The sequence below is a fragment of the Brassica napus genome, chromosome C4, assembly GCF_020379485.1.
Source record: "Brassica napus cultivar Da-Ae chromosome C4, Da-Ae, whole genome shotgun sequence".
Lineage (NCBI taxonomy): Eukaryota > Viridiplantae > Streptophyta > Magnoliopsida > Brassicales > Brassicaceae > Brassica > Brassica napus.
The window spans coordinates 51,173,263-51,199,438 of NC_063447.1; the positions used below are offsets into that span (position 1 = coordinate 51,173,263).

The 26,176-nt window shown below is 36.4% G+C and overlaps 5 protein-coding genes across 9 annotated transcripts; 2 read left to right on the top strand and 3 right to left on the bottom strand.

Moving 5' to 3' along the window:
- Window positions 1-134: 134 nt before the first annotated feature.
- LOC106399777 (ethylene-responsive transcription factor ERF042) lies at window positions 135-1,895 on the top strand. Its single transcript, XM_013840230.3, has one exon. The coding sequence runs from the start codon at window positions 894-896 to the stop codon at window positions 1,521-1,523; it is 630 nt and encodes a 209-aa protein (XP_013695684.1). The 5' UTR covers window positions 135-893; the 3' UTR covers window positions 1,524-1,895.
- A 5,527-nt stretch (window positions 1,896-7,422) lies between these two features.
- LOC125586173 lies at window positions 7,423-8,955 on the bottom strand. The gene is made up of 2 exons (XM_048755997.1): window positions 8,043-8,955; window positions 7,423-7,889 (listed from the first exon to the last, which is right to left on the bottom strand). Exons 1-2 carry the CDS (start codon window positions 8,953-8,955, stop codon window positions 7,423-7,425), a joined length of 1,380 nt encoding a protein of 459 aa, XP_048611954.1.
- Window positions 8,956-16,885: 7,930 nt separating this feature from the next.
- LOC106398201 (rhamnogalacturonan I rhamnosyltransferase 1-like) lies at window positions 16,886-18,467 on the top strand. The gene is made up of 3 exons (XM_013838791.3): window positions 16,886-17,560; window positions 17,649-17,853; window positions 17,935-18,467. The coding sequence occupies exons 1-3, from the start codon at window positions 17,493-17,495 to the stop codon at window positions 18,019-18,021; spliced, it is 360 nt and encodes a 119-aa protein (XP_013694245.2). The 5' UTR covers window positions 16,886-17,492; the 3' UTR covers window positions 18,022-18,467.
- LOC106400870 (probable transcriptional regulatory protein At2g25830) lies at window positions 18,293-20,619 on the bottom strand. Its single transcript, XM_013841267.3, has 6 exons — window positions 20,062-20,619; window positions 19,711-19,772; window positions 19,422-19,578; window positions 19,061-19,338; window positions 18,830-18,950; window positions 18,293-18,633 (listed from the first exon to the last, which is right to left on the bottom strand). The coding sequence occupies exons 1-6, from the start codon at window positions 20,449-20,451 to the stop codon at window positions 18,541-18,543; spliced, it is 1,101 nt and encodes a 366-aa protein (XP_013696721.2). The 5' UTR covers window positions 20,452-20,619; the 3' UTR covers window positions 18,293-18,540.
- Window positions 20,620-20,766: 147 nt separating this feature from the next.
- On the bottom strand, window positions 20,767-25,518 carry LOC106400868 (nuclear poly(A) polymerase 2-like). Of its 5 annotated transcripts, none has more exons than XM_013841266.3 (13): window positions 25,065-25,517; window positions 24,909-24,986; window positions 24,711-24,818; window positions 24,568-24,630; window positions 24,337-24,498; window positions 23,936-24,049; window positions 23,794-23,856; window positions 23,381-23,710; window positions 23,147-23,311; window positions 22,151-23,065; window positions 21,949-22,044; window positions 21,544-21,590; window positions 20,767-21,420 (listed from the first exon to the last, which is right to left on the bottom strand). In XM_013841266.3, the coding sequence occupies exons 1-13, from the start codon at window positions 25,164-25,166 to the stop codon at window positions 21,390-21,392; spliced, it is 2,274 nt and encodes a 757-aa protein (XP_013696720.2). In that variant the 5' UTR covers window positions 25,167-25,517; the 3' UTR covers window positions 20,767-21,389. The 5 variants fall into 5 exon arrangements, with proteins under 5 accessions (XP_013696720.2, XP_013696719.2, XP_013696717.2 ...); XM_013841265.3 differs by having other exon boundaries at window positions 20,767-21,423; XM_013841263.3 differs by having other exon boundaries at window positions 20,767-21,423; window positions 21,514-21,590.
- Between the last annotated feature and the right edge of the window lie 658 nt (window positions 25,519-26,176).

Consider the following 26,176-nt stretch of genomic DNA (forward strand, 5'->3'; position numbering starts at 1 on the left):
GGATGTTTATGGAGTTTAAAGACTGTGTTCTTCTCTGGCCTCTACTCTAGCAGATGGTGATGTTTCGATCCTAAGCCATGGTGCATCTCACATGATGCAAAGGCTGTGTTTCCAGCCTGTTTGAGTCCATTCATGGTGGTCCTGAAGTTGGAAGTGTTGGGTTTTTCAGTTTACTGGAGCAGTGTGTCTACTATCAGATTGTTTTTCGTGGTCTTTGGCGTTTATGGAATTTCATTCTCTTTTGTTAACGAATTGGTTGGATTAACCTATGAATCTTTATAAGCTAAGCTCTTTTCAAGCCGCTAATGTGGATAAAAAAAGAGCCAAACAGTTTAAAGGATTCAAGTTCATGGTTTAGAAACAAACAAAAAGACATCAATTTTGGAAATTGTCCAATGCTCTCTTGATGAGTTTCCATTGTAGAGACGGTGAATAATTTCAATCCTTAATTTTTGCAGAAGCACTAGCCTCTCCTGCAGCCTTCTATTCGAACGCACACCATCATGAGACTATTGTCTTCGTATGTGTGAAGTGCGTTTATGTTTCCTTGACATACCTATTGATATGGTTTTATGCTTTGATTTTTTGTAATACTCTGGATTTTTTGTCCATATGGCTCAATAAGAAACACAGTGTTAAAAAAAAAAAAATTATATAACTCGCAATCAATACCCCCACATTACCTCTCTTATGCGAGCCCACACATACACATGATAACTCTGTATAGTATTTGAAGTGATTGAAAACAAACATAACAAAAATGAGTCGTTCATATCACAGTTCAAACAACCGACACTCAGTATTGTCTCAACCGTTCCTGCCTTTCAACTAATTCTTATTGTACACTTTGGTACCCAATTTGTACAACATTCTCACATCAAAACCAAGAGAAAATGGTGGCTTCTCATGGTGAGGACACCGAAAGTTCCTCCACCAAAAAGAAAAAGGAGACCTCCGCAGTGGTATATCGCGGGGCACGCATGAGAAGCTGGGGCAAATGGGTCTCGGAGATTCGGGAGCCTCGTAAGAAATCAAGAATCTGGCTCGGGTCTTTCCCCACGGCGGAGATGGCAGCTCGTGCGCACGATGTTGCGGCGCTGAGTATCAAAGGAAGCTCGGCAATCCTTAACTTTCCAGAGCTCACTAACTCTCTGCCACGACCTGTCTCGCTCAGCCCAGCCGACATCCAGGCCGCAGCAACAAAGGCCGCATTTATGGAATTCAAAACACCAACGCTTCATCTCGAGGATGAAACGCCATCTCAAACTAGATGTGCGACTGAGACGAGCGACAAGGCGTCGTCCTCACCCACTACGTCTACGCTCTCAGAGGAGCTAGGAGAAATCGTGGAGTTGCCGACTCTAGACAACGAGTTAAGTAAAGATTTTAAGTTGTTCGACTCGTTGGAAGGGTTGGTCGGGATGCCTCCATGGCTAGATGCTACCGATAAAGATTTTTCGTATGGAGAGGATCCAGTACTGTTTGACCCACTTTCCCAAGAAAGCTTGTTGTGGAATCATTAGTAAGATTTTCTTGGAAAAGAAAATTATATTTTGTTTCCTTCTCTCCATTTCACCAAATACCCATACCCATAATTTCATATGCGTACTTTATCTCCAAGTACAACCTTAGATTAGTAAATACTTCCGCTAACGGAATTATGTAAAGTGTAAACAACACAAGCTTTCCTTGTTTCTTTTCTTTATCTTGCATTGATTGTTCACATATAGTTAAACTTTGTGTTATTAATATTTTTGGGTGGTTTAGTCATTTAAATGTAACTAGGATAAGACCTGCGCCTTGCGCAGGGTGAATTTATTTGTATATATTTCGGTAGTTTCTTTTATATATTTGATCATTTTATTTATATATATAAAATATTTTTGTTGTTATTATATAATTTATTTCCGATGGATCGGATCAATTTTTATTAAAAATAATGGAACAAAACTATAATTAATACATCATGGGATTGATCGGATTGAACATTAAACAAATTATGACATAAAAACCTTATTTTTCCATAGAACACATTCTTGAAAAAAATGAACAGTATTGTTTTCACAGTTGAATTATTTTGACTTTTATCTTCCATATGGTTTTGAAAGCTTTCAAATCAACCATCGAATTGATACATGTCATTTTAATGTTTTTAGTCGTATACTTAAGGAAAACTTACATTTTTGTAATTTAAAGTCGTTTTATAAAATTCAAAATATAACATATAAGAAAAAATCTAACATATAAGAAAAATATAACATATAAGGTGTCCTCATTTTTGTATTTTAAAGTCGTTTTAAAAAATATATATAACATATAAGGTTTCCTCATTTTTGTAATTTAAAGTCATTTAAAAAAATTCAAAATATAACATATAAGAAAAAATCTAATTTTTTTATTATGCGGTTAATGTGATTGTTTATTTTTTTAATAATATAAAATTAAACAAAATGAAGAAAGATGCAAAAATTGTTATCAAATCTTTATTATTTATAATCATTAATTGTCATATATATGTAAATCATATTAGGTAATTTCGTAACTTTTATTTTGTGAAAGAATACACACTTCTTATATTTTAGGTTAATATAATGTTCTCTAGTGTACATTAAACAAACTATGACATAAAAACCTTATTTTTTTCCTCGAACACATTCTTGAAAAAGTGAACAGTATTGTTTTCACAGTTAAATTATTTTGACTTTTATCTTACATATGGTTTTGAAAGCTTTCAAATCAACCATCAAACTGATACATGTCTCTTTTTTTTTAACACAAAACTGATACATGTCATTTAAATGTTTTTAGTCGTATACTTAAGGAAAACTTACATTTTTATAATTTAAAGTCGTTTTAAAAAATTCAAAATATAACATATAAGAAAAAATCTAACATATAAGAAAAATATAACATATAAGGTTTCCTCATTTTTGTATTTTAAAATCGTTTTAAAAAATATATATAACATATAAGGTTTCCTCATTTTTGTATTTTAAAGTCATTTTTAAAAATTCAAAATATAACTTATAAGAAAAAATCTAATTTTTTTATTATAGAGTTAATGTGATTGTTTATTTTTTTAATAATATAAAATTAAACAAAAATGAAGAATGGTGCAAAAATTATTATCAAATCTTTATTATTCATAATCATTAATTGTCATATATATAAAAATCATATTAGGTAATTCTGTAGCTTTTATTTAAGGAAAGAATACACATTTCTTACATTTTAGGTTAATATAATGTTCTCTAGTGGACATTAAACAAATTATGACATAAAAACCTTATTTTTTCCATCGAACACATTCTTGAAAAAAGTGAATAGTATTGTTTCTACAGTTAAATTATTTTGACTTTTATCTTCCAGGTTTTCAAAGCTTTCAAATCAACCATCGAATTGATACATGTCATTTTAATGTTTCTAGTCGTATACTTAAGGAAAACTTGCATTTTTGTAATTTAAAGTCGTTTTAAAAAAAATCAAAATATAACATATAAGAAAATTCTAACATATAAGAAAAATATACCATATAAGATGTCCTCATTTTTGTATTTTAAAGTCGTTTTAAAAAAAAAAATATATAACATATAAGGTTTCCTCATTTTTGTAATTTTAAAGTCATTTTAAAAAATTCAAAATATAACATATAAGAAAAAATCTAATTTTTTTATTATATGGTTAATGTGATTGTTTAATTTTTTTTAATAATATAAATTTAAACAAAAATGAAGAAGGATGCAAAAATTGTTATCAAATCTTTATTATTCATAATCATTAATTGCCATATATATGTAAATCATATTAGGTAATTCCGTAGCTTTTATTTAAGGAAAGAATACACACTTTCTATATTTTAAGTTAACATAATGTTCTCTAGTGTTATATAATTATGGAATAATGTGACACCATTAGATTAAACTATACTTTATATTAGATGCTCTAGAATTCCTTGAAATGGAATTTATAAGGCATTTAGAGTGCCACCTAGGATTTGAGGTTTTTTTTAATTAATACAAAATTAAGGTTCTAATTTTTCAAATGCTTCTCAATTAATATATAGGGGATGAGTATGTAGTAGGGGTTTACTGAAAGCAAGTGTTAAGTTATTTATATGGCAGTGTTTCAAAAAAAAAAATTATTTATATTGCTTGTACGTGCTAGTAGAGAAAGATCAATACACCTAAAACACCGGCAAATGAAAGATTAAAAATAAATCAGGAGAGTACAAGCTCGACAATACATTGTTTTACATTGGGATTTCCACGGTCCACATAAGAACTTATGGATGAGGTTCCTCACAAAAGCGGTGGACATCACAACTACATACACATATATATTATATATATACATATATATTTTAAGAATTCCAATGGGTAGAACTTCTGTTGGAAGTGCTCTTACAATACAAATCAGCTGTAAGGTATTTCAGATCTGTTTTCACTCCGACTATATTTGGACTCCGACTATATTTGGGAACCAATCAAATCATGTTGGTTTTGTCTGAGTTCAGCGTTCAAATATTATTGGAAAACACCACATTAGTATTCCAAAACCATCGATGACGTGTATGTTCATCATTAAGAAAAATTAAAAAAGCAACCCGATCGAAGAGATTTCCACTCTATATATATATATAAGATTTATTGTTCAAATGAAGTCGTCGGGAAAATATATAGATGTTTAGTTTTATCTGGGACAGGTTTTTCTTTTGGATCAAGCTCTATTCATCGCCGTCAAAGAAAAGAAGATGAAGAAACTTGGTATTCAACATATTTTTAATCATGGGGCACATTCATTTTTTCTTATAAGGCTGTATATTTAAAAAATATACACCTTTTATTTGTATTTGTTAATAAGGCTGTATAGCGTTTAATTTATCCTACATAGTATATTAAATTGCTTATAAATAACGACACTAAAATCAAATTTGTATATCAAGTTTTTTTGGTCTTAGTTAGTTACCTAGTATCCACAAATAATAATTATTTGGGAAAATTGGCAATAAGAAACAAAACAACTATAGATTTGTCCTCTTAGTATTAAATCATAAATCTTTGTCCCTATAGAATAAACAATAGTGAATACTCTATTTTGTCATTTTCTTTAACATGTAGTTACCATAAAAAAAAATTAATTTTACTTTAATGAAATAGAAAGTAAAAGGAGTAAAAGTTTTATAAAAAAACACAATTGTATCGTCGTCTCTGACTCCTTCTCAATTGAAGAAGATGCGATTTCATTTGCCGTCGCCACCGTCTTGAGCTGGCCGTCTAAGTCTGTCGGAGAGGTTGAAATCGTCGTCCCATCTCTCTGTCGTCCTCCTTCTTTCATCGTCACATCTCTTCGTCTAAGCTATGTTATCTCCGCCGTCGTCACATCTCTTCGTCCTTCCTTCCTCGTCACATCTCTTCGTCTTTCCTTTGAAATCGTCGTCACGATTAGATTCACATTGTTCTTCTTTTGCTCTTGCTTCATCTCGGTTTCCAAAAATTGAAGGTTAGGGTTTGGAAATCCCCTTTATTATTTTTCTTTATTTTGTTCGTTTTATGGTTTTGCATGTAGTAGATAGAGATTGCTTTGATTGAAAACACAATTCGATTCACATTTACGGTTTTGATTTTTAGTTTGTGTTTGAGTTGATTGTAGTTTGTTGTTGAGTTCGATTCACGTTTTAAAACACAATTCGATTTGATTCACGTTTATAGTTCTCAATTCCTAATAGACTTGAAAAGGCTAATTAGTTTGACATGTAAATATATCGATTTTACATGTTGTTAATGTGATCAGTTGATTTGGCTCTGTTTCTTTGCCGTGTTTGGACCATGCGTGTAGAGAAAAACACATATGCTAGTTGATTGTGATTGTTAGGTGCTATTTTTGAATGTCTAATAGTTTGATTGTGAGATTGAGTTATATTTACTTTGGAATTGTGTTTGTATGTCCTTAAAGGAATGGCTAGCGAGTTGAAGTTTATGATTTCATGTTTTATAGGAATGGCTTATCAGTTTCCAAAACGCATTCTTGAAGAAGGAGTTGAGACTCAGATTGATAAGATTAACAACACCTGTAGACGTACGATTCTTGAAAAAAAATATTGAAAGACCCGGTCTTCGGTCCGATTCTGGCAATCGTAGAAAATAAGCTCATTTACTCTGGGAAGATTATTCACAGCTTCATATGCAAGCAGCTCAAGGTTTCCAAGCTCCACGAGTTGTGGTTTCTGTTCGCAAAGCGGCCTCTCAGGTTTTCTATGCAAGAATTTCATGCCGTGACTTGTTTGAAGTTCAAAGATGAACCGAAGATAGACTTCATTAACTGGAAAGATGATAAGGGGTTCTGGAGCCTCGTGCTGAAGCAAAATAGAAAGATTAACTTATTCAGTGTAAGGGATGAGCTTCTGAAAGAGTGTAAGGAGTGGACTTATGTGGACAGGGTGAGGCTAGCATATCTGTGTATTATACATGGATTCATCATGGCTAAGGATTGAAAAGTGTCTATCCCTCAAGAATACATCCGTTTGGTGATGGATTTTGAGAAGTTGAGGATGTATCCTTGGGGTCTTCGCGCGTATGATGAGCTGCTTGCATCAATATTCAGAGCAAGGAAAGATTTTCATCTGAAGAACAGTTACGTGTTGGATGGATTCTCATATGCGTTTCAGATATGGATTATGGAGGCAGTCCCAGACATTGGTACTATGGTGGGTAAAAAGATTAAAAAAACATCACCAAAGCGAGATGTAGAAATTGGAAAGGAAGTGGAAAAGTATCTTACCAAGATATCAATAGCTTAGAGTCACACTTCGATAAGGTAACTATCTTTCTTCTATGAATATTGAATTCTAAAATTTGAACAATTTATGTTTACTGATTTGTTTGTTCTTGGCAGGGAGAGCTGTTTCCCTTTATATCTAATACTGGGAACAATGATGTGGTTGATGATGCTGCGTTCATTAGGGAAGATGAGAAAAAGGATGAAAGAGTTGGTCGTATTGTTGCTCTGATGAATGCCAAACAAGACTGGAACCAATTCGCTTGGGAAGTTGAGGCTTTGCCTCGAAATGTGGAGCTTTCTGATTCAGAAGAAGATGTTGAAGTCGAAGATGTCATAGAGGAACCATCTGTTATTGCAGAGGAACCAACTGTTGTTGCAGAGGAACCAATTGTTGTTACGAAAAGGGGCAAGCGCAAGCTTATTGATCCAGGTGTCGAGTCTCGACAGAAACAACTGCTTTGTCAACGGGCGGCTGAGCATAACAGTGGTGTTTCCGGTGATCTGAAGACCTTCATTGAAGGTTTGTTCACCTCTTCTTTCAACTCTTTAAAGGAGCTGGTGCAAAAGGACATTCAAGAGCGTTTTGACAAGGTCCATAATGAGATGGCTCAACTCAAGGAAACAATGTCTCAAGTTACGGGTCCTTCACATACCTGGAAACTGACAACGAGCCCACTTCCTCACATCGGCATCTATGAGATACTGTCCAATTTCAGGACTAATAGCGAAAATAGCAGTGAACACCTTACGAAAATCAGCTGCTCGATAAGCTTTAGAAGCCTTTGCAACCAAACCAGCCACACCTTTTCCGCTGAAATATGTCACAACATTATTCAGCAAGTGGTGAATGCAAATTCCATGATGAGCTTGCGGGTACACTCTCGCAATAGCTTTAGCAATTGAGGAATTCCTATCAGACACAAAAGCTAAACTATGGTCGTCAGCAATGACCACATTAAGTTGTCTCATAAACCAGTTCCACGCGAGGTCATTCTCTGAGTCGACAACTCCAAAGACAATAGGATATAAACTCGAGTTTCCATCTAATGCAGTAGCAACTAGTAATACTCCTTTGTATTTGCTCTTCAAAAACGTCCCATCCACCACAATAACTTTTCAAATTGCAGCAAAGAAACCGCGAACACTCTGACCAAACGAGATGAAGAGGAATTTGAATCTCCCTTTTGTATCCCTTTCATAAAACGTGTGTGACCCTGGATTAGTTTCTTTCATCATATGCAAGTATTTAGGAATTTTTTCATAACCTTTCTCTGGAATACCTTTCACTGTGTTGATTGCATATTCACGTGCATCCCACGCCAAAGAATAGGATATCTCAACTCCATGTACCATACGCATATACTGGATTATATCATTCGATCTCGGCCCTTCTTTAGCAGTTTCATACTTATGCATAATCAGAGTGCCCATTGTTTTTGCTGAAACTGTCCTAACAGAACCCTTCCTATTGGATGCAGCACATGAATGATCAGGTACATACTTTTTGATGATAAAATACGATGAGCCTGTTAATCCCTCTGCACGAACACGCCAGGTGCAATCATCATCTGAGCAACGAATGTACCACACTTTTTTATCCGATCTGGCAACCACGTAGTCAAAATTATGTTTCATTGCACATATTTCGAATGCTGCCTTCAAAAGTGTTTTGGAACTAAAAGATTGACCCTTCTTCACAACATCCACCAAAGAAAAGCAAACACCATCTTCATTGATCTTTTCTTTGTCACACTTTTTGTCATCTTCACTATCAGGTACCTCAACATCTTCTTCTGAATCCATATCAGCTGCATCGTCAGACTCCATATCACTTGAATCGTCAGACTCCATAGGCGCTTCCTCTTTGTTAGGCGACTCAGTACCTTCTTCCGCTATGTTAGAGGCTTGAGTACTTACACACAACTGCGTCGAAGTGTTCTTTACATATGTAAGAAAATTTCTAACTTGCCGATCACTGGTGATGATAACAGGGGGTGAGTAGATGCTATTGATCAAATCGGAAGGTAAATAACTCAGCTCTATATTGACCATGCTTACATCAATTCCAAAGTCTTCACACACCATAGCCTTTAGGTTTTCAAAGCTTGAACTTGTGTCCAAAGTAAGTAACCTGCCTCCTTTTTCTTCATCAACAAGAAATCCCCATCCATTGTTCATCGACGATTTCCACAAACCACATGAAGCATATATGTTAATCTTCATATTTTAGAATGACAAAAGTTTGGAAGAACTAAAAGATGAAGAAAACTTCCACGTTGAATTTCAGAAATCGTGGTATGTTGAAGAAGAAGACAAGATTTTAGAAAAAAAAATTAAAAAAGGAAATTAAAAACATTTAAAAGATTTACTGAATATTTACTAACCGTTTTTTGCTAGATTTTCGGATTTTGTAATTTTATTAGGTAGAATTTGCATTCTATCTGTTTAGAAATTAGAAGGTCTGGTAGAATATTGTATACCACCGGTGTAGACAAAAAGACAATTCGAATAATGCATTTCCTACTTTAGTAGATTAATTAGTTTTTGTAGCGCATCAAATCTACCAGTTACGTAGAGCATAGAGGGAATGAGAATTTTATATTCTTCCGTAGTAGTTGTTAATATTTTCGGTGTATTGCGCATACTACGACTGGTAGATCACTATGTCTTTGTTAGATTATATATTCTAAATCTCCGTAGATGGTAGATCTGATTTTCTAACACCTTTACCCCATTTTTGAAATTACTATTCAAACATTTTTTGAATCCAAATTTATTTTTCTTATATGCAGTTGATTATCTACATCAAATATACAATTTTTCCAGATTTTTTTACATTCTAAAAAAATTGATATGAATTTTTATATACAAAAAAGGTAATGAATATCTAAAAGTGACAAAAATTGATTTTGTTCTAAGGGGATAATACCTTAGTTTAGTTGTTCTATATTGCCAATTTTCCCTTATTATTTTTGTTTACTAGGTTTTTGGGCGAGTTGATACAATAGTTGCAATGATTTATGTTTCTATGCAAAACTCTTGACAAACAATTTAGAAATTACAAAACGTAAAACAATAGTAAATGACTAAATCGTATATGTACAAAAAAATATTGAGCGTTCAAAATGCCTATAATTTACAAGTTGGTACTGATTTCGTCATGATTGCCATGCAAGACCAATCAAATTACTTTTTTTTTGTTCGAGCACGTTGATCCATTCCTTTTTTTGCAGCGATCAATTATTTGACAACGAAATCGTTAAGGGAGAGTTGCACCATGTGTTAAGTGTGCTTGTTTTTGCACCGTTGTGTTTGTGTCGGCGATACTTAAATACTGCCTTTGAATACAAGTATATTATGTTTATGGTTGTTCACACAATATTAAGAAAAATTAAATATTTATTATTGTCGATTACTTTTTGATTTTAATTTTATTTAGTTTAAAGTTTTATTTGATTTTCAATAAAATTCAACCACTTACATTTTTACATTTTGATTTATATTTTATTTTTAAAACAAAATACATTAATTAAAAGTAGAATGCCAATCTTCTGTATTGAAGAAAAAAATAAAACATCATGCATTTGTATAGAAAAAGTTATAATTTAATATACTTTAGTTATTATTGCATTATTTTTTGTTTATGACGTAATTAAGTCTATATCCTAAGTTCCCAACCATTTTTCATCTTTTTAATTCCATTTTCTAGTTCTCTTTCATCTTCTCTCCTGTTTCTTTTTCCTCCGCTCTCCCTTACGACCTGTATTCTATGTTTTTTCACTTCATGCATGCCCGGTTCTGACCCCATTCGTATGATACAAATGTATGGGGCCTAGGATTTTTTAAGACTTTTAGAGTCTGTTTATTTGATTTATTGTTAGTATTAATGTAGTAACATAATTTTTTGAAGTAAGTGAAACGTTAGAATTCACAAGCTGTGGAACCAGTTTAAAATACAAAAACAAATAAATCTTAAATACTGTTTTGTGTTTTCATGAAAAAAACTAATAAAAGCAACATTATTAATGTTTCAGGTTAAGTTTTGCTATTTAAATTTAATTTTTATGAACTATTTAGGACCCAAATTTTTTTATTTCGTATTGGACCACAAATATTTCAGGACCACAAATATTTCAGGACCACACTGACTCCATGCCATTTTTTATTGTTTACTCCAAACTCTACCGGTTTAAATTCATTAGGATGTATAATCGAGATGTGATCTTTGATGTGAAATATATGGTAAAACATGCGAGATCAGGCCGAATGTATGTGACGTTGAGGTTAACAAAAATTCTGAAACAGATCAGAAACGGTCTTGTAGAGTAGACCATCAACCGATAGTGATGAACAGTCTACAGAGAAGTAGAGAACGGTTAACAACGTGTTAATAACATACATAAACGTGTATCGATGCCCTAGCAGTTGACACAGATTATCAGTCTTGCCCTTGCAGTCTACAAAGGGTTGAAGACATGATCAATTAAACCCTTGCAGTTGACACAGAAGATCCAGTTTTTTCATGAAGATATTAAAGAGAGATGAATAGGTGCTACAAAAGAGTCAGTGAATCTGGATAAACATCGGACTTGAGATTTTATTGACTTGCCAAAAAGGAATCGATATGTCGCAAGTAAGTTTCAAGAAGAAATTGGGAGTGTATGGAAAAGAAGCAGTTTGGTTTCAAGGACTTGTAGCAAGCAATTGTGGTTCGCCCAGAAGCTAGATAATATAATTTACAAAGAGTCTTGGAGAGATTTTTCGTCAAATGTTTGTTAATCTCTAAATCTAAATGACTTAAATCTCGTTTTTTTTTTTAATGTTTATGAAATCTTCATGTTAAAATAAAAGAGGAAATCGGGATCCTTCTGGGTTTAGAAAATATTTCATACTAGAAAAGGAAATTGGATTCTTTTTAGTTTAGAAAAACTTACTATTAGAAAAGAAAGTCGGATTTTTAGGGCTAGAAATTAGCCCTCGGACGGATCCGGATATCCGGAAAAATTCGAGTATCCGGATCCCGATCCGTCGGATCCGCTATTTTGTTATCCGGATCCGAACATCCCGGGTATCCGGAGTAGCGGATATCCGTAAAAAAAACATATACCCACAAGTACCCGGATCCGATCCGAATTTTGAATGATAAATTTTTAAAATATGAAATCTTAAACTTTTTACAACAAAATATGATAAATGGACCACAGAATAACATCTGAATCGTCTTTATACATCCTCAATCACAAAGATGATCAAGCAACAAAAGATTTTAAGTCAAAATATTAACGTAGGGAGTTTCGTCTTAAGTGTCTTCCTTCATAATCTGAAATAAGAGTTTCATATTAGATAAACATTATATACATCATAAAGAAAGACGCAAAAAAAAAAATAAGTGGGAGCTAAGCTAATTGTCAAGGTGATTCTTCTCACGTAGCATCATATGCCAAAAAAATATAAACCCATTGTAACCTGAATTTCATTCATACCTTACCCATGTTGCACACACTCAGTTCAAGTCTGAATCTGCAAAGCCTGCACTTCTGTAGGAGAAAACAAACAATACTAAATAACAAAGCTTTTAAAATCCAATATAGCAAAAAAAATAAAATAGAACATGAATACCTGATTCAATATTCTCAAGGTCAGCTACCAATTCTTCTACATTTAAGTCTTCGTCATCATCACGATACCAATCTTGAGTGAAAAATGAGAGCTTCAACGGTTCGTGGTGTTAACGAACTCCGAAAGCGATCTAGTACCCGACCCCCTGCACTAAATGCAGATTCTGATGCAACAGTTGACACAGGTATAGCAAGCAAATCTCTGGCCATCATTGATACAACTTTATATTTAGAAGCTGTTACTCTCCACCAATGTAATATATTAAAACTTGGATTCTTTCTATCCTCACGAACATCATCCAGATAATACTCTAGCTCTGTTTTTCCAGCAGCCTCACTCTCTTCTTGAGGCTGATTTTCCTTTCTTTTGGGGAGATTCCAATAAATCCTGAGACTCTAGCTCTGATTTATAATATTTAAATAATTTTTCCATCGCGTCAGTCATCTTCTTAATGAAACAAGGTGCTGGATAAGTTTCTTCAATCATCCACTTCACCCATCTCATTTTGTACCGGGGATCAAGAGCTGCAGCAACATAAATCAACATATTTGTATTGTTGAAATTTCCCCAATACTTATAGAACTTGATTTTCATCTTCTTAGCCAATAGCTCTCTTGTATCCATCCTCCATATTGTCCATCTTGATTATCATCCATCCCACTCCAAAACTCTCTTTCATATACGTATTACCTACCAGTCACGTATTTAGATCTAGAAATGTTCAGAGTAGCATCATAAGATAGACGACAACGCACTAATATAACACCAAATCAGCATCGCTAGGTGTAGTAGCTCCACGAATTTTCACAACTTCTGACACATACTTATCATCTTCTAGCTCTAGCATATCAAATCCTATCTTCAGTTTCACAGCAGATTGCAACATCAGAAAAGTTGAGTTCCATCTTGTTTCAACATCTAAGCACAGACCAGCTTTGCATTCAACCTTTTGAAGCTCCAAACACTCTTTAAACCTCTTCAGTCTATTAGGAGAAGATCGAACATACTTGACAGCTGATCGGACTTTTAAAACTGTATGATGCTCGTCCTTAAGACCATCTCTCACAATCAAACCCAAAATATGGGCACCGCAGCGCATATGAAGAAGCTCAGCATCCAAAACACTCGTTCCCCATGAAGTCAACTTTCTTTTCAACTACTTTGTTGCGAGATCGTTGGAGCTAGCGTTGTCTACTGTAATGGTGAACACTTTACTAATTCCCCAAAAAACCAAACACTTTTCAACCATTTTACCAAGTGTTTAGCCAGCATGATTTGATGATTTCTTTTGTGTAGCTTCCAACTTTCATCCATATAATGAGCTGTTAAGCACATGTAGCTAAGAATTTTCTAAGCTTGCTCTTTTCTTCCTCAAAAATCACCAAACAATCTTTAGCTATTTGTTTTACGACAAGGGATTGCAAAACGAGGTTGAGCAACACTCATAAATCGTTTAAAACCCTTATTACGTTCAACAAATCTAAAAGGCAACTCATCCATAATAACCATTTCTACTAATGCCTTACGAGTCGCAGGCTGGCTGAAAGCCAAGAAAGATGGTATCTTACTCCCTGAACTCCCATCTAATACACTCTGGTGATGTAAAGTTGACTGTTTCAACTTTTTACCATCTACTTCAGCATCAGAGACTTCAGGACGTAACATTTTGCAGCACTGTATATGTTTTAACATTGCACTAGTTGTGGAACCCGTAGCAGTTCTACAACTAATCAATTGTGAACAATGCATACACTTAGCCATCCCATAAACTTCATCAGACTTCTTAAAATGCAACCATGCTTTTGATGTGTTTTTTTTTTTGAGTTTCTGGATTAGAGCTTTCAGCAGGTACACCACAACTTGCCGTGGATTTTGTAGCATCATTTTCTGTAGATTCCATCTCTACAAAGAAAAATGAGTTTATTTTAAATACATGAGCAATTGAGCACTAAAATAAAATCAGAAAAAAACACTCATGTTAAGTGGATCACCCGAACTAACAAGAAGCAGATTTGAATGAAAAGAGAAAGAAGTTACCTTACAACACTACAGTGACTTAGATGTGTTAAAAGATTAGAAAGTCGGTAACAAAAGACAACTACACAAGGAAGTAAGTCGTCGGATTTACCAATTTAGGGATTGAAAGATGTCAAAGTAAAGACTGTAAGTCTAAAGTTGGTCATAGATAGCAAAACCCTTTGCTCTCGCACGCCTCCCTCTCCGCCTTCGCTGCCTCGTACTCCCCCGCGTACTCCACCGCCTCCCCCAGCTCCGCCACCGCCTTCTTCAGCCACGACACCTCGATCTTCACCGACTCCATGTCTTTCACCACCGCCGCCATCTCCGCCACTCTCGTTTTCGTCAGATCCTTCAGCCCCGACGTCCTCAGCTCCATCACCACGGCGGCTAGGGATTCGAGGTAGTACGACCTCGTCACGTTGGACTGGAGCTTCGAGGAGGCGGTGATGTCTCCGTGCTTGGAGATGATCACCTGGAGCGTTTCCGAAAGGCTCAGCTGATCGGCGAGGACGATTATGTTGGTGACTCCCGAGGCTATCATGGAGCCGTCGTCGAGGGAGAGATTAGAAGCGGAATCGCAGGGAGGGAGGAGGAAAGAGCGGAGACGGCTGAGGAATTCGGCGAGGAGAGAGAGGAGCATGAGAGGGATTGAATCGGAAGAGACGTCGCTGAGCTGACCTTAGTGCCTCGTCGGAGCTCTGGATTGGAGCTATCATCCAAGGTGGTTTCCTCGCTTGGAGGGACGACGCGCTCGCTTGGAGGGACGACGCGCTCGCGTGGAGGCCGTGGCGTGAGAAGATCGGATTGCATGTTCGAGTTGTGGTTCCGGGAGATGGAGGCTACCACAGATCCGTCGTCGCCGGTTTTTCTCCAAGGGGTGGAGGCTCCTTCAGCTCCGCCGACGCCGGTTCAAGGGAAGGTAGTCTTCCTTAGATTTACCTTCGCTGGTTTGGTGACGGAGTGCGGATGCTTTCATAGATCCGCGCTGCCGATGAGAAACCCGAAGCTTTTGGGTCAAGGTTACTATTGTTCGTTTAGTGCGAAGCTAGAAGTGGTAACTGTCTAGGTGGTTCTGGGTCAGGGCGGAGGAGTTCTCGTTTTGATGATGAAGCTCTCCGCCGAGGTGAAGTCGGTCAAGTCAACAATTAGGTGGTTCTCGATGCGCGCGTCTAGGGTTTTAAGCGGTTCAAAGGCGGAGATGATCTCGTGTTTCGATTGATCTCTTCCGCGTGTTGACAGTGCGGGTAGAACGATGATTTCTCTAATGGTTGGAAGTTTGGTTGTGTCGGGGGAGATCTCGATGGTTTGAGAAAGACCTCCGACATGATGTAAAAGCAAGGAAATTAGGTGGTTTCGGCGGAGGCTCTGACGGTATCTGAGCTCCGGCGAAACGAGCGTTCCGGCGATCTCTTCCGGTTTCTTCCGGAGTCGATGAAGGGCAAGTTGAGGCGGAGAAACGCATGCCGGTCTGAATGGTGTAGATCATCCCACGTGTCTTTTCCTCTGCTTCCTTGTTTCTCTTATGGGCCTTGATCGTCCGGTTTTGTAAGGTTGGGCCGAGGGGCCGTCTAAGTTGTTTGGAGCTTCGGCCGTATGTTGTAGCTCGTTTATGTTTGGGCCTTTGGTGTTTCTGTTGTATCTGGGCGTGGCCCATTTGCTTTTAATAATATAAACCTGATGGAAAAAAAAAAAAAAAAAAGACTGTAAGTCTTAGGGATTTAGGTTTTTTTATTCGTGAGAGAGAATACGAGAGATTGAGATATTTTATGATTATTGGGCTGAGTTTTTCTGAGTTATTTTGTTTTATTAAATCTTCAAACTGGACTTTACATACAGTGATTGCATTGCAAGTTACAAAATGGGCCGTATTATATTGGGTTTTAATTACTCGGAAACAAATGAATACACGTGAATAACAACAGTTACGGATCTCGGATATCCGACGTTATATATTCCCATTACCCGGATTCGGATCCGGATTCGCCGGATCTGCCATTTCACTATCCGGATTCGGATTCGGACCATCCGGATATTCTAAATTTCGAATCGGATCGGAGCGGATCTCGGATCGAATCTCGAATCCCGGATAATAATTCCAGGCCTACTAGAAATAGGGATATATATTCACAAAATCAATTGAAAACTCAAAAATGGATATTTGTGCAAATAAAATTTTCTCTCAATCTTTTTGCTTTTTTCAAGTTTTATTTACCTAGTTTTTTTTTTAACAAATTTAAACTAAGAGGGAGATACCAGAAGATGAGCAAAAGGTGAGAATATAAAGACTATTTTGTGTTAGTGATTTTCTTAGTTCCAACGCAAAACGGTAAATAGGTGGGGAGACTGAACTTGGTCTGTGTTAGTATAACCTCATATGAAGCTAAAGCTTTGTAAGGAGCCATTCCATCTGTTAGAGTGACTACAGAGAAAGCTATGTGAACTTTTCATGATTAGTTCGAGTTCCTGCACAGCTTGCATTAGGCTCATAGTTGATGTATAGCTTAACCTATCTACTAATAATAGCAATCCCAATTAATTCTAAAGGTTGTGAATTCACTTATGTTGAAAGGTTGTGTCTTTTATAAAAGATGTGTAAAGGGTTGTGTCTTTTCTAAAAGTTCTATGTTGTAAGATTGTGTCTTTTCCAATTAATTCATAAGGTTGTGAACTTCAGTTATGTTGAAAGGTTGTGTCTTTTGAAAAAAAAGTGTAGAGGGTTGTGTCTTTTCTAAAAGTTCTATGTTGTAAGGTTGTGTCATTTCCAATTAATTTTTAAGGTTGTGAACTTCAGTTATGTTGAAAGGTTATGTCTTTTGAAAAATATGTGTAGAGGCTTGTGTCTTTTCTAAAAATTCTATGTTGTAAGGTTGTGTCCTTCTAAAAATTATCTAAAAGTTGTGATTATTCATAAGTATCTTTTAAAAAGTGATAAATTATGAGTATTAGAAAAATGCTACTATTCAGATCGAAGGGTTGCGACTATTCAAATAAGTTTTAAAAAATCTATCAACAGTCTCTCCTATTCATTTTTCAAATTAAATTTTCACTAATCTACAAACACCAAACTGAACAAGAATATGTTAGCGTTTTCCGGTTGCTCACATGGTTGCAACCCCGAGGAAGAAGAAGAACTAACAAGAATGAGGTACGAGAAATCAAAATAAAAATCTAGCCTTGCTTTTATTGTTCAAACTCTGATAGATATATTCATGTAAATGCATCTTTGTTGGTAGATATGCTCATCCATGGTGGAAAGAGAAAGTCATTAACTCTGAGGAGAAGAGGAAAGAAGGCCTTTGCCCTTTAACTCTAGAGGAAACTGCTCTCACGCTGACCGCCTTGGGTATTGACCGTAACGTTCAAATATACATAGCTGCTGGAGAAATCTACGGTGGTGATAGGCGGATGAAGGCTTTAACAGACGCTTTTCCAAATGTGGTAAGTTAGTCACTTCATTTTTTCTGCAATTATTTCAAAACTTGTAATCTTCAATTGATTCCATTATCATAACTAACTCAGGTCCGGAAAGAAACCATACTCGAATCCTCTGATCTTGATTTTTGCCGAAACCATTCATCTCAAATGGCTGCACTTGATTACCAATAAGTATTAAGAGCGGTGTCTTTTCATTGTAAAATAAATTAGTTTAAAAATAATTGAAATATTCCAATAAGTATGTTTCTACAATTATTTAATTTTAAAGAGTCGTATCTTCTCATTATAAAAGATAACTTATTTTTGTAACACATTTATTTCTTTACAAAAAATTGCAAACAGTTTTTTATAAAAGATTATCTTATAAAATATGAAATATCTATTTTTATAAATGAGTTACCGTGCGACATCGCACGGGTTCTTTGCCTAGTACATACAACAGTAAACCCAACAAATATTGCTGTGGTGATGATTATAAATAAATTGTCTAACAGTCTATGATCAAGAGAAAAATTATTAAGAATTACAAGGTAACATCTCTGATTTTGTAGCTTCAAAATGGAAACTAGAAGAAGTGAAGCGTAAGTGTGTTCCAGAACCATCATCGTTCCTTCTTCACAATATATGCAGACTTGAACAAAAACCAGTTCCTGAGATTGACCTGAAGTGAAACTTCCTGTAATGTATTGTTCATTTCTGGTCGATATAAACAGCGTCAACATCATCAAGTTCAAGTAGTTTCTGCATAAGCTCTTTGTTCAGTTCCATGGCCTCATCATCCACCTGCAACAACCCCAGTAATCACATTTTCCCAGCGAATGAACTGATGAATAATGATAAGAGTGACTTCTATTTGAGGGAAAGACAAGTTTAAATGGAAGTCCAAGGGATCATATCTTGGGGGTGTAAATCTATCAGTATTAGACATGAGGAAAAGGTTATGGCACAGAAGAAACAGAACAGAGCAAAGGTTCGCTACCTCAACTGTAGTCAGAGGGAGAAGTTCAGAGCCATTGTCAGGCTCAAAGTTCACTCCTTCATCACGTAGCTTGGACAACACTGTTGAGTAGTTCTCATTAGAAGTTACAATTTTGTAGTACCTGAGAGACGAGAAACAGATGAAACAAAACAAAACAAAACAAAACATTACAAAAATGTACTTGTGAGAATCATCTCGAAGAAACAAAACAGTGACAGTAAAAGTGTATACCGTTCTTCCCTATCTTCATCAGTATCATCTTCATAACTAGGGGGATCAATAACATCCTCAGCTCCAGCATCTAGAGCAATAATAAAGAGCTGGTCTTTGTCAGCCTCGGTGACCTTTATGTTGACGACCCTAACTCGTCTAAACTTAAACATGACAGATCCTGAATCAGCCATTTTGCCTCCGTAATCCTTAACAACTGATCTAACAGCTGCCACTGAACGATTAATTTTGTCTGTTAAGACCTCGACTACCATACTAACTCCACCATACCCATATACCTAAAAAAAAGGGTTTATTTCAGAGTCATCAAAAATTATAATTGGACCCACTTGAAAACATAAAAACTAGAGTTGACGTAAACCTCATAGATCTTCTCGATAAAGTCTTGTTGACCCTTCTCAGAAGCCCTTTTAATATTACGCTCCACAATGTCCTTGGGTACATCCAGGTCTTTTGCTTTCTCAAGGATGGTAGCTAGAACTGTATTGGACACTGGGTTTGGACCCCCTTTCCTGACACTGAATGATGATAAAAAAAAAAGAAAAAAAAAACAAATGATCCGCTTTGTCATAAACTCACACACAAGAAGTTGACTTGAACCAAACAAACTAAACACAGAAAGATGCAGAAAAAGGGTTAAAGACACTTACGCAGAAACAACCTCCTTGCCAATCCTACAGTATAGCTTCGCCTTCTTTGAATCTTGAGCCCCCTGTACTCACCACAAACTTCAAGTTTCAAGTTTCTAAAACACAACCTCTGTCTCAAAAGGAGCTTTCTTGTTGCGTTTTGCAGTAATTCGATAAGACACGATCTTAATTTTGTACAACACCTATGATATGAACCTACTTAAAGACATTTCATCAAACAAGTGGTGGGCGTCAACGATTACAAGCTCTAGAAACAACTTCTAAACTGATTATTCCTGAAACTATTTACAATCAGGATTCAGTAGTAAAGCATTTGTGTAATCATTCAAAATTGGAACTCTGAAGACGGACCTTTCGGCCAGCGATTTTGGAAGAGCGACGACCCATACAAAGAGGAGAAGATATCCAAATCTTTCTGACTTGACGATTGGTGCAGTTCTTCTGCTCATGTGTGGAGTTGGAAGTAGTGTGAGTGGAGATTGAGGAGAGAGACGAGAGAGAGTTGGGGATGGTGAGAAGAAGACGACGATGATGGTTTCCGGAGTTGAGAATGGATCTGGAAGAGACGACGCCATTGGAGAATCGGAGGAGGAGTACTCCAACAGCACCTCTCATCGTGCAGTGGGACGACGCCATTGTTCGATGGATAGAGATGGATTGATTGAGAAGAGAGGGAACTGAGGTAAACAACGATCGTATCCGATTCCTAAAATCCAAGCCTTGGTTCCGACCCAATAACATTATAGGATTTGGGTTCTTTTGGTTTACAAAGGTTCTGTCGAGTGAGGAACCCAATATGTGTTGCTCGGCTTGAAGACCGCTCAATCCAACCACAAGGGAATAACAGATACTGAAATAGTTGTTTTCAATTGAATTTTGATGCAACACTTTGGTGGGTGTACTAAGTAGACTCCGAGGGTCATACAATAGGTTCTATATATATATCCTAAGCGTAGGTTTGTTTCGAACATTCTAAAACCAAAGACACAGTGCCAGCGTCCACAAATGAATAAGTTGACAGGTGCACAACAAATCATTTGTAGTCGCATAAGGACATTGAGATGACAAATGGTGATTAGGAATGTGCCTATCATGAAAGAAGCGAGTAGCAACAGACAGTTTTCATGCAGAAAACAATATAACATTGAAAGCATACAAAATACATAAAAGAAGAATCTGAAATACCCTGCAAAAAGGCAAACAGATACACCTCACTTGCCTTCTTTCATGGCGACCTCACTGATTCTCTTCTCTGCATTTTGCAATTCTCAGACAAAAAGCAATGGACCAGCACCAAGCTTCACACCTCCTTCTGGAGCACTGAACAAGGCATGGCCTTTACGTCCCAAACACAGTTATTCAAGCTCGCTCACCCCAGTGTTTGGATACTCGCCCATATCCCACCAAACAACAAAATCTTTTGAAAGTTCTCTTTTTTTTTTTTCCTTTTTTTTATCCTTCCATCTTTTTGGATTTTTTTAAATCATTTTTTCCTCCTTTTTAAGCTTTTCTTTTTTTCAAATTTAGGTGTGCTTACCAATGAGTGTCGAACTCTGGAAGCTGTAGACCAATCCACCAAAGCAACAGTTAGTTGCTCTGATTCTTCTTATTTATTTTTTTGTTTTTTGGTCTTTATCCTTTTCTTTATTTGCAGGCTCTCATTACGATTGCTGAGACTCTCACACTATCGACTTCAAGCCCAACCTGTTGCTGCTACAAAAAAGTAGCAAGAAAACACCAAAAACAAGAGCATAAAGAGATCATGATTTGCATAAATTAACATTGGGTTGCAAAAGTACATGCCTCATCAGTGAATTCTGCAAAGATTCTGACCTAGCTCCGTCTTCCGGCCTCCCCATCCCCATGAGTAAATTATTTGTCTAAGACACGAGAAAAGGAAATTTATAAGCAAGTAGAGCAGTGAAAAAATATATAAAGTTTTCAAGTAAATGCTACATAACATAATAAAGCATGGAAGTAAGGGATCTGTCAATGACATATATATGCACTAGTTAGGATGCACAGCATTCTATTTTAAGCTAGTACATCATATGTTTATTTATTCTAAAACAAAAGCACGATGAGGATCACCCTTCAACATGTCATGCACTGGGTGGTGACATACACAATCTATCAAACATAAAACCCTAGATAATAAAGCTTAAACAAGCTACCAAGCGCGGAAACTCTACAGGAGAATAAACCTAATGCCAAATGACAAGAGTTAGGATAAAAAACCTGAAGTTCTTCTGACAAACCACTTTTAAACAATCCATCTGAATGCAAGTTTCTATGTTCCCCAGATGAATCCAAACTTGCAGCAGCCAAAAAACCCTGTAACAATCCAAGGACCCATGAAGACAAAGACTAGTACGTTCAAGACATTTTTTCCCAATTTGTTACGAATTTAATACTATAATCATCGGATAAGAAAACTCACCTCATGATCAAGGTTCCGCCCACATAATCCATTCTGCAAAACACCATCAGCAATTTCTCCTAACATGGATTCCCTCTCAACTCTATCAACATCCTCTTTCAGATTTGGTCTCCTTGGAAGACGTTGCTTGTCAGTGTCATTGATGGATTCAGAGCCCACAACACGACCTTTTTCTTTATTCTGCCCACCTTCACATGTTACCACAACACTAGGATCACGGCAGCCTTGAACTAGAGACCTATTATCCACTTCCACGTTTTGCTTGCTACCAGAGTTATGCTCATTTTGAGAAACATTTATAATTTCAGTGCTGTTATTGATCAATTTTTCAGCCTCAACTTCCACATTAGGGATGGAGCAACCAATATCACTAGTTACTAAGCATTCGGCTCTAGGACCTGAAACAATGCCAATCGGTGGAGTGCCACCAGTTGTGATAGCACTACATTCAGGAGAAACTACATCTACACTAGGTGGACTAACAGATGCACGCTTCTCAGGTTTCTCTGGTCTTGTATCCATCAATTCATTATCGTTTTTTCTCTTGGCATGTCTCTCAACATTGGCGGATAAAGATTCAACCGGCTCACCAGCTTCCCCGCCTAGTTGATTCTGGTGCTTGGATTGCCGAAACCTTTTATATCCGTCTGGAAAAACAAAAGGTGGAAGCTGCCGTCTACGAACATGAGAAACAAATACGTCCATCCCAGGTTTCCAAAACATATACATGTTTACGTCTTGCCTGAACTCATCAACGGTTCCACGTATATCAAACTGTTGACACTCTTGGCCACCAACTCCTTCTGCCCTTTGCAAGCCCATGAAAAATGCACAATGTCGAAACTGCTTGGAAGTGTCCACATACTCATTTGGTTGAGGATGGCACATTAACATCCCATTTGTGTCTCGTTCTATCTGCATTATTGGATAAAAAATGAGAACACAAACCCTTCAGTTATTGAAGACACTAAAGGAGTACTCCTAAAGTCTATATACCTTCAAGGTCAGCTGCCGGAACCTTGACTCCACCCAACCCTTCCAAGCCAATAAATCTTCTGCATCTGCTGCTAGTACATCAACCTGAAGGTAATTTTTATATGCCTCGAAGAACATATATTGCTCAAATAAGGAACTCCAGTGTTGTTTGTTTAACTCAATATCCTGCAGACAAAATGGTGCTTAGCAACAGGATCAGAGGATACTGTTCATAAACAAAATCGGCTCTCTCACCTGACAGATCTTGTTACCATACTGGAATTGCTCCATCATAACACGAAGAGTGCTTTGAGAGACATTGTAACTAGAATTCATGCATGGGTAAGCAGGAGTTATTATTGGCATAAGATGATAGCGGTCACGGTGATACTTTCGTGGATCCCAGACAGGAATCCCAAGCTCATCCTCTTCTATTGCACAAAGCATGACTGGATTCGGCCAACGCCATTGTGTATACACTCTAAAGAATCGAGAAACCAACATACTAGGAATAGCATTTGGATAAAGCTGGCACAGGCGTGCAACCAGAAGCGCCCAGTTTACGCCACCAAGAAATCCAGTAACCTGCTCAAAATAATAGAGATAGATGTCAAGAGCTTGAACATTTTTTGTCAACAGATGTAACGTTCAGAAAGAAAACACATTACATTTGAATAGACCCCACGCCTCTTAGCCCAGTACTTCATGCATCTTAATGTTGTCCGGAAGTGCTACATTTGTAAATAAATATCTGGCTTACAAAATGTCTTAGTCTATTTACCAAAAAAACTGACATTCAACTTATCTTACCTCAAAATTTGGAACGAGTTTAAGAATTTGATCAGCAACCCTACAACCATTGAGACTGCGGACAGTTTGCTCATCAACATCAGAAAGCACAGAAGAGTTTGAGATATCCAGATCCTGTTAGAAACAAGGGATCTGACTCAGCAAGAAAAATATAAACTTTGGCGAGAATTCAGCTTAGTACATGTATAAATCATGCCTGAAGGTTCAAAAAATGGCAACCCAACATCTAAGTGTTTACTAAGGCCAAAATTTTCCGAAAATAAGTTTCTTTTATATCTCAGACCTAGGCCGAAGAGTATGACACTATATGTGACCATTAACACGCAACAGAAGCACGAAAACCACCAAACTAATCACCCCTAAGTTTGAGCGGAAACAGAAAGAGGCTAGACTGAAATTACCTGTGGCACAACAAGAAGTGATATGCTAGCATAGAGAAGATCAATCGATATTCCTTGGAACTTAAATTTCATGACAGGGACATGGGCATCGGTAACAGGTTGAAGGTCAGTAACTTCTTCCATCTCAGCCAATATATCACGCAAGATGATGAAGAAATCCTCCTGCAAGAATAAACCCGTTAGAAAACTTAAAACAATACGCATCAGTAAAAGATGCGTACAAAGTGTCACCTCTCGGTTGACATAAGATGGGCCAACACATAAAGTATCAATATCAGCCCCAGGTCCGTGCACCTGCAAGTTCAATTAAAATAAAAATCAGGCTAAAAAACCATAACGTTTAGGGAAACAGATCACAAAGAGTTGCAACTTACACCAAGGCGGTAAGATCCAAAAGTGAAAATGAGAGCGTTAGCGTCCTCCATCATCAGATCTGAATATCCCCTCCGATGAGTCAACTCTTTCACCCACTCTTTTACAATCTATACATGAATTGTAAAGATAAGAGCTTAAAACAGCAAACAAATATGAAACTGACGCACAATTATGCAAAGGTTGAGCCAATTTTGAACCTGATCAATGCGTCCAAGAACTTCCTCTCTCCGCATGGTTTCCTCCTTGCTCTCGTACAGCCCCTCATCAACCAGAAACTTCGGATACCAAAACAAAATCAGCAAAACCGTAAGTCAAAATCAGCACAGCAAAATGCAGAAAAGGAGATTGATTACCTTCTCCAGCTCCAAATTACGCTTCAAATCAGCCGCGGAAGGACCAGAAACAGAAAGCGGCTTCGTGATTCCATAGCTTTTAAGAGCTTGAGTTCCCACCATGATGGTAAACCCTAAGCCGATCCAACCACAAAATATATCTATATAGCTAGCTATCTACGAAGATAATTATTATATATATCTTTTAAGATCCGATCAAAGCAGAGATCATGATGATTTCGAAATCTAATTAGGAAAGGGGATTCAAATTTCGAAAACTGGAGACGGAAAAGGAAACCGAAAGAAGAAGGGGGGAAGTGGCGAGAAAAGCTCGGAAGCCCTAAATCGATGACTAGAATTTCAAAGAGGAGTCAAAGAGAGAAGGACGAGGAGGTTACAATCAATTTTGACTGGTTCTTAGGAGGATGAGAGAGAGAGAGAGAGAGAGAGAGAGAGAGAGAGATGGAGACGCAAAGGGCATACGAGAGGGAAGGAGAGACGTCTATATTCGTCTAGGTATTTATTAGGTGAAAACCAAAATTATATCATTGAATAATCAAATCGTTTTTTTTTTTTATGTTTACTTGAAATTTCTGTAATTTTTGTTAAATACCGTAATAATTATGCGCAAAATATCCGCACCCTAAGAACCGATTCAAAATTAAAAGTACAAAACTGAATCTAGATATACAAAATTTTTAGTATTGAACGTAACCCCTGCTAAAAAAAAAAAAAGTTAAATCATCAACTTCCAAATTTGGTTGAAAATAACATAATTTTTTTCGTGAATCATTTAAATTTATCTTAACTAACCGTTTTAACCTTTAACATATTTTGACTAAGCCATTTTCAAAACATCATTATAAATTGAGGTTTTAAATGGTCCACGAGAAAGTTCATGCATTTTTTTAATCAGCTTTGAAGTTTGGTGATTTAAATGATATTTTTCTAAAAACATATTCCAATATATATATATATATATATCTCCAAAAAATTAGTTATAAAAATAAGTGTAATAATTATAGTACTGAAAATCTAAATCATAAATTCAATATGTTTGGGACATTTTGTTATTAGTGCTAGTTTTTGTTAAAAACTAACTTATTTAAGAGGATTTTATATTTTTAATGAAG

What these genes read in the sequence shown, in the direction of transcription:
- LOC106399777 (XM_013840230.3), top strand. Translation starts at nt 894, where the DNA reads ATGGTGGCTTCTCATGGTGAGGACACCGAAAGTTCCTCCACCAAAAAG.
- LOC125586173 (XM_048755997.1), bottom strand. Translation starts at nt 8,955, where the DNA reads ATGAACAATGGATGGGGATTTCTTGTTGATGAAGAAAAAGGAGGCAGG. An exon ending in GAAAGGTATTCCAGAGAAAG is followed by an intron (nt 7,890 to 8,042) that starts GTTATGAAAAAA and finishes CAATTTGAAAAG; the next exon opens with TTATTGTGGTGGATGGGACG.
- LOC106398201 (XM_013838791.3), top strand. Translation starts at nt 17,493, where the DNA reads ATGTTAGCGTTTTCCGGTTGCTCACATGGTTGCAACCCCGAGGAAGAA. An exon ending in GAAGAACTAACAAGAATGAG is followed by an intron (nt 17,561 to 17,648) that starts GTACGAGAAATC and finishes CTTTGTTGGTAG; the next exon opens with ATATGCTCATCCATGGTGGA. An exon ending in CAGACGCTTTTCCAAATGTG is followed by an intron (nt 17,854 to 17,934) that starts GTAAGTTAGTCA and finishes TAACTAACTCAG; the next exon opens with GTCCGGAAAGAAACCATACT.
- LOC106400870 (XM_013841267.3), bottom strand. Translation starts at nt 20,451, where the DNA reads ATGTTATTGGGTCGGAACCAAGGCTTGGATTTTAGGAATCGGATACGA. An exon ending in GATGAAGATAGGGAAGAACG is followed by an intron (nt 18,951 to 19,060) that starts GTATACACTTTT and finishes CTCGTCTCTCAG; the next exon opens with GTACTACAAAATTGTAACTT. An exon ending in TCCCTCTGACTACAGTTGAG is followed by an intron (nt 18,634 to 18,829) that starts GTAGCGAACCTT and finishes GGGTTGTTGCAG; the next exon opens with GTGGATGATGAGGCCATGGA.
- LOC106400868 (XM_013841262.3), bottom strand. Translation starts at nt 25,166, where the DNA reads ATGGTGGGAACTCAAGCTCTTAAAAGCTATGGAATCACGAAGCCGCTT. An exon ending in TTGGATCTTACCGCCTTGGT is followed by an intron (nt 24,631 to 24,710) that starts GTAAGTTGCAAC and finishes TTGAACTTGCAG; the next exon opens with GTGCACGGACCTGGGGCTGA. An exon ending in TCCGGCAGCTGACCTTGAAG is followed by an intron (nt 23,066 to 23,146) that starts GTATATAGACTT and finishes CCAATAATGCAG; the next exon opens with ATAGAACGAGACACAAATGG.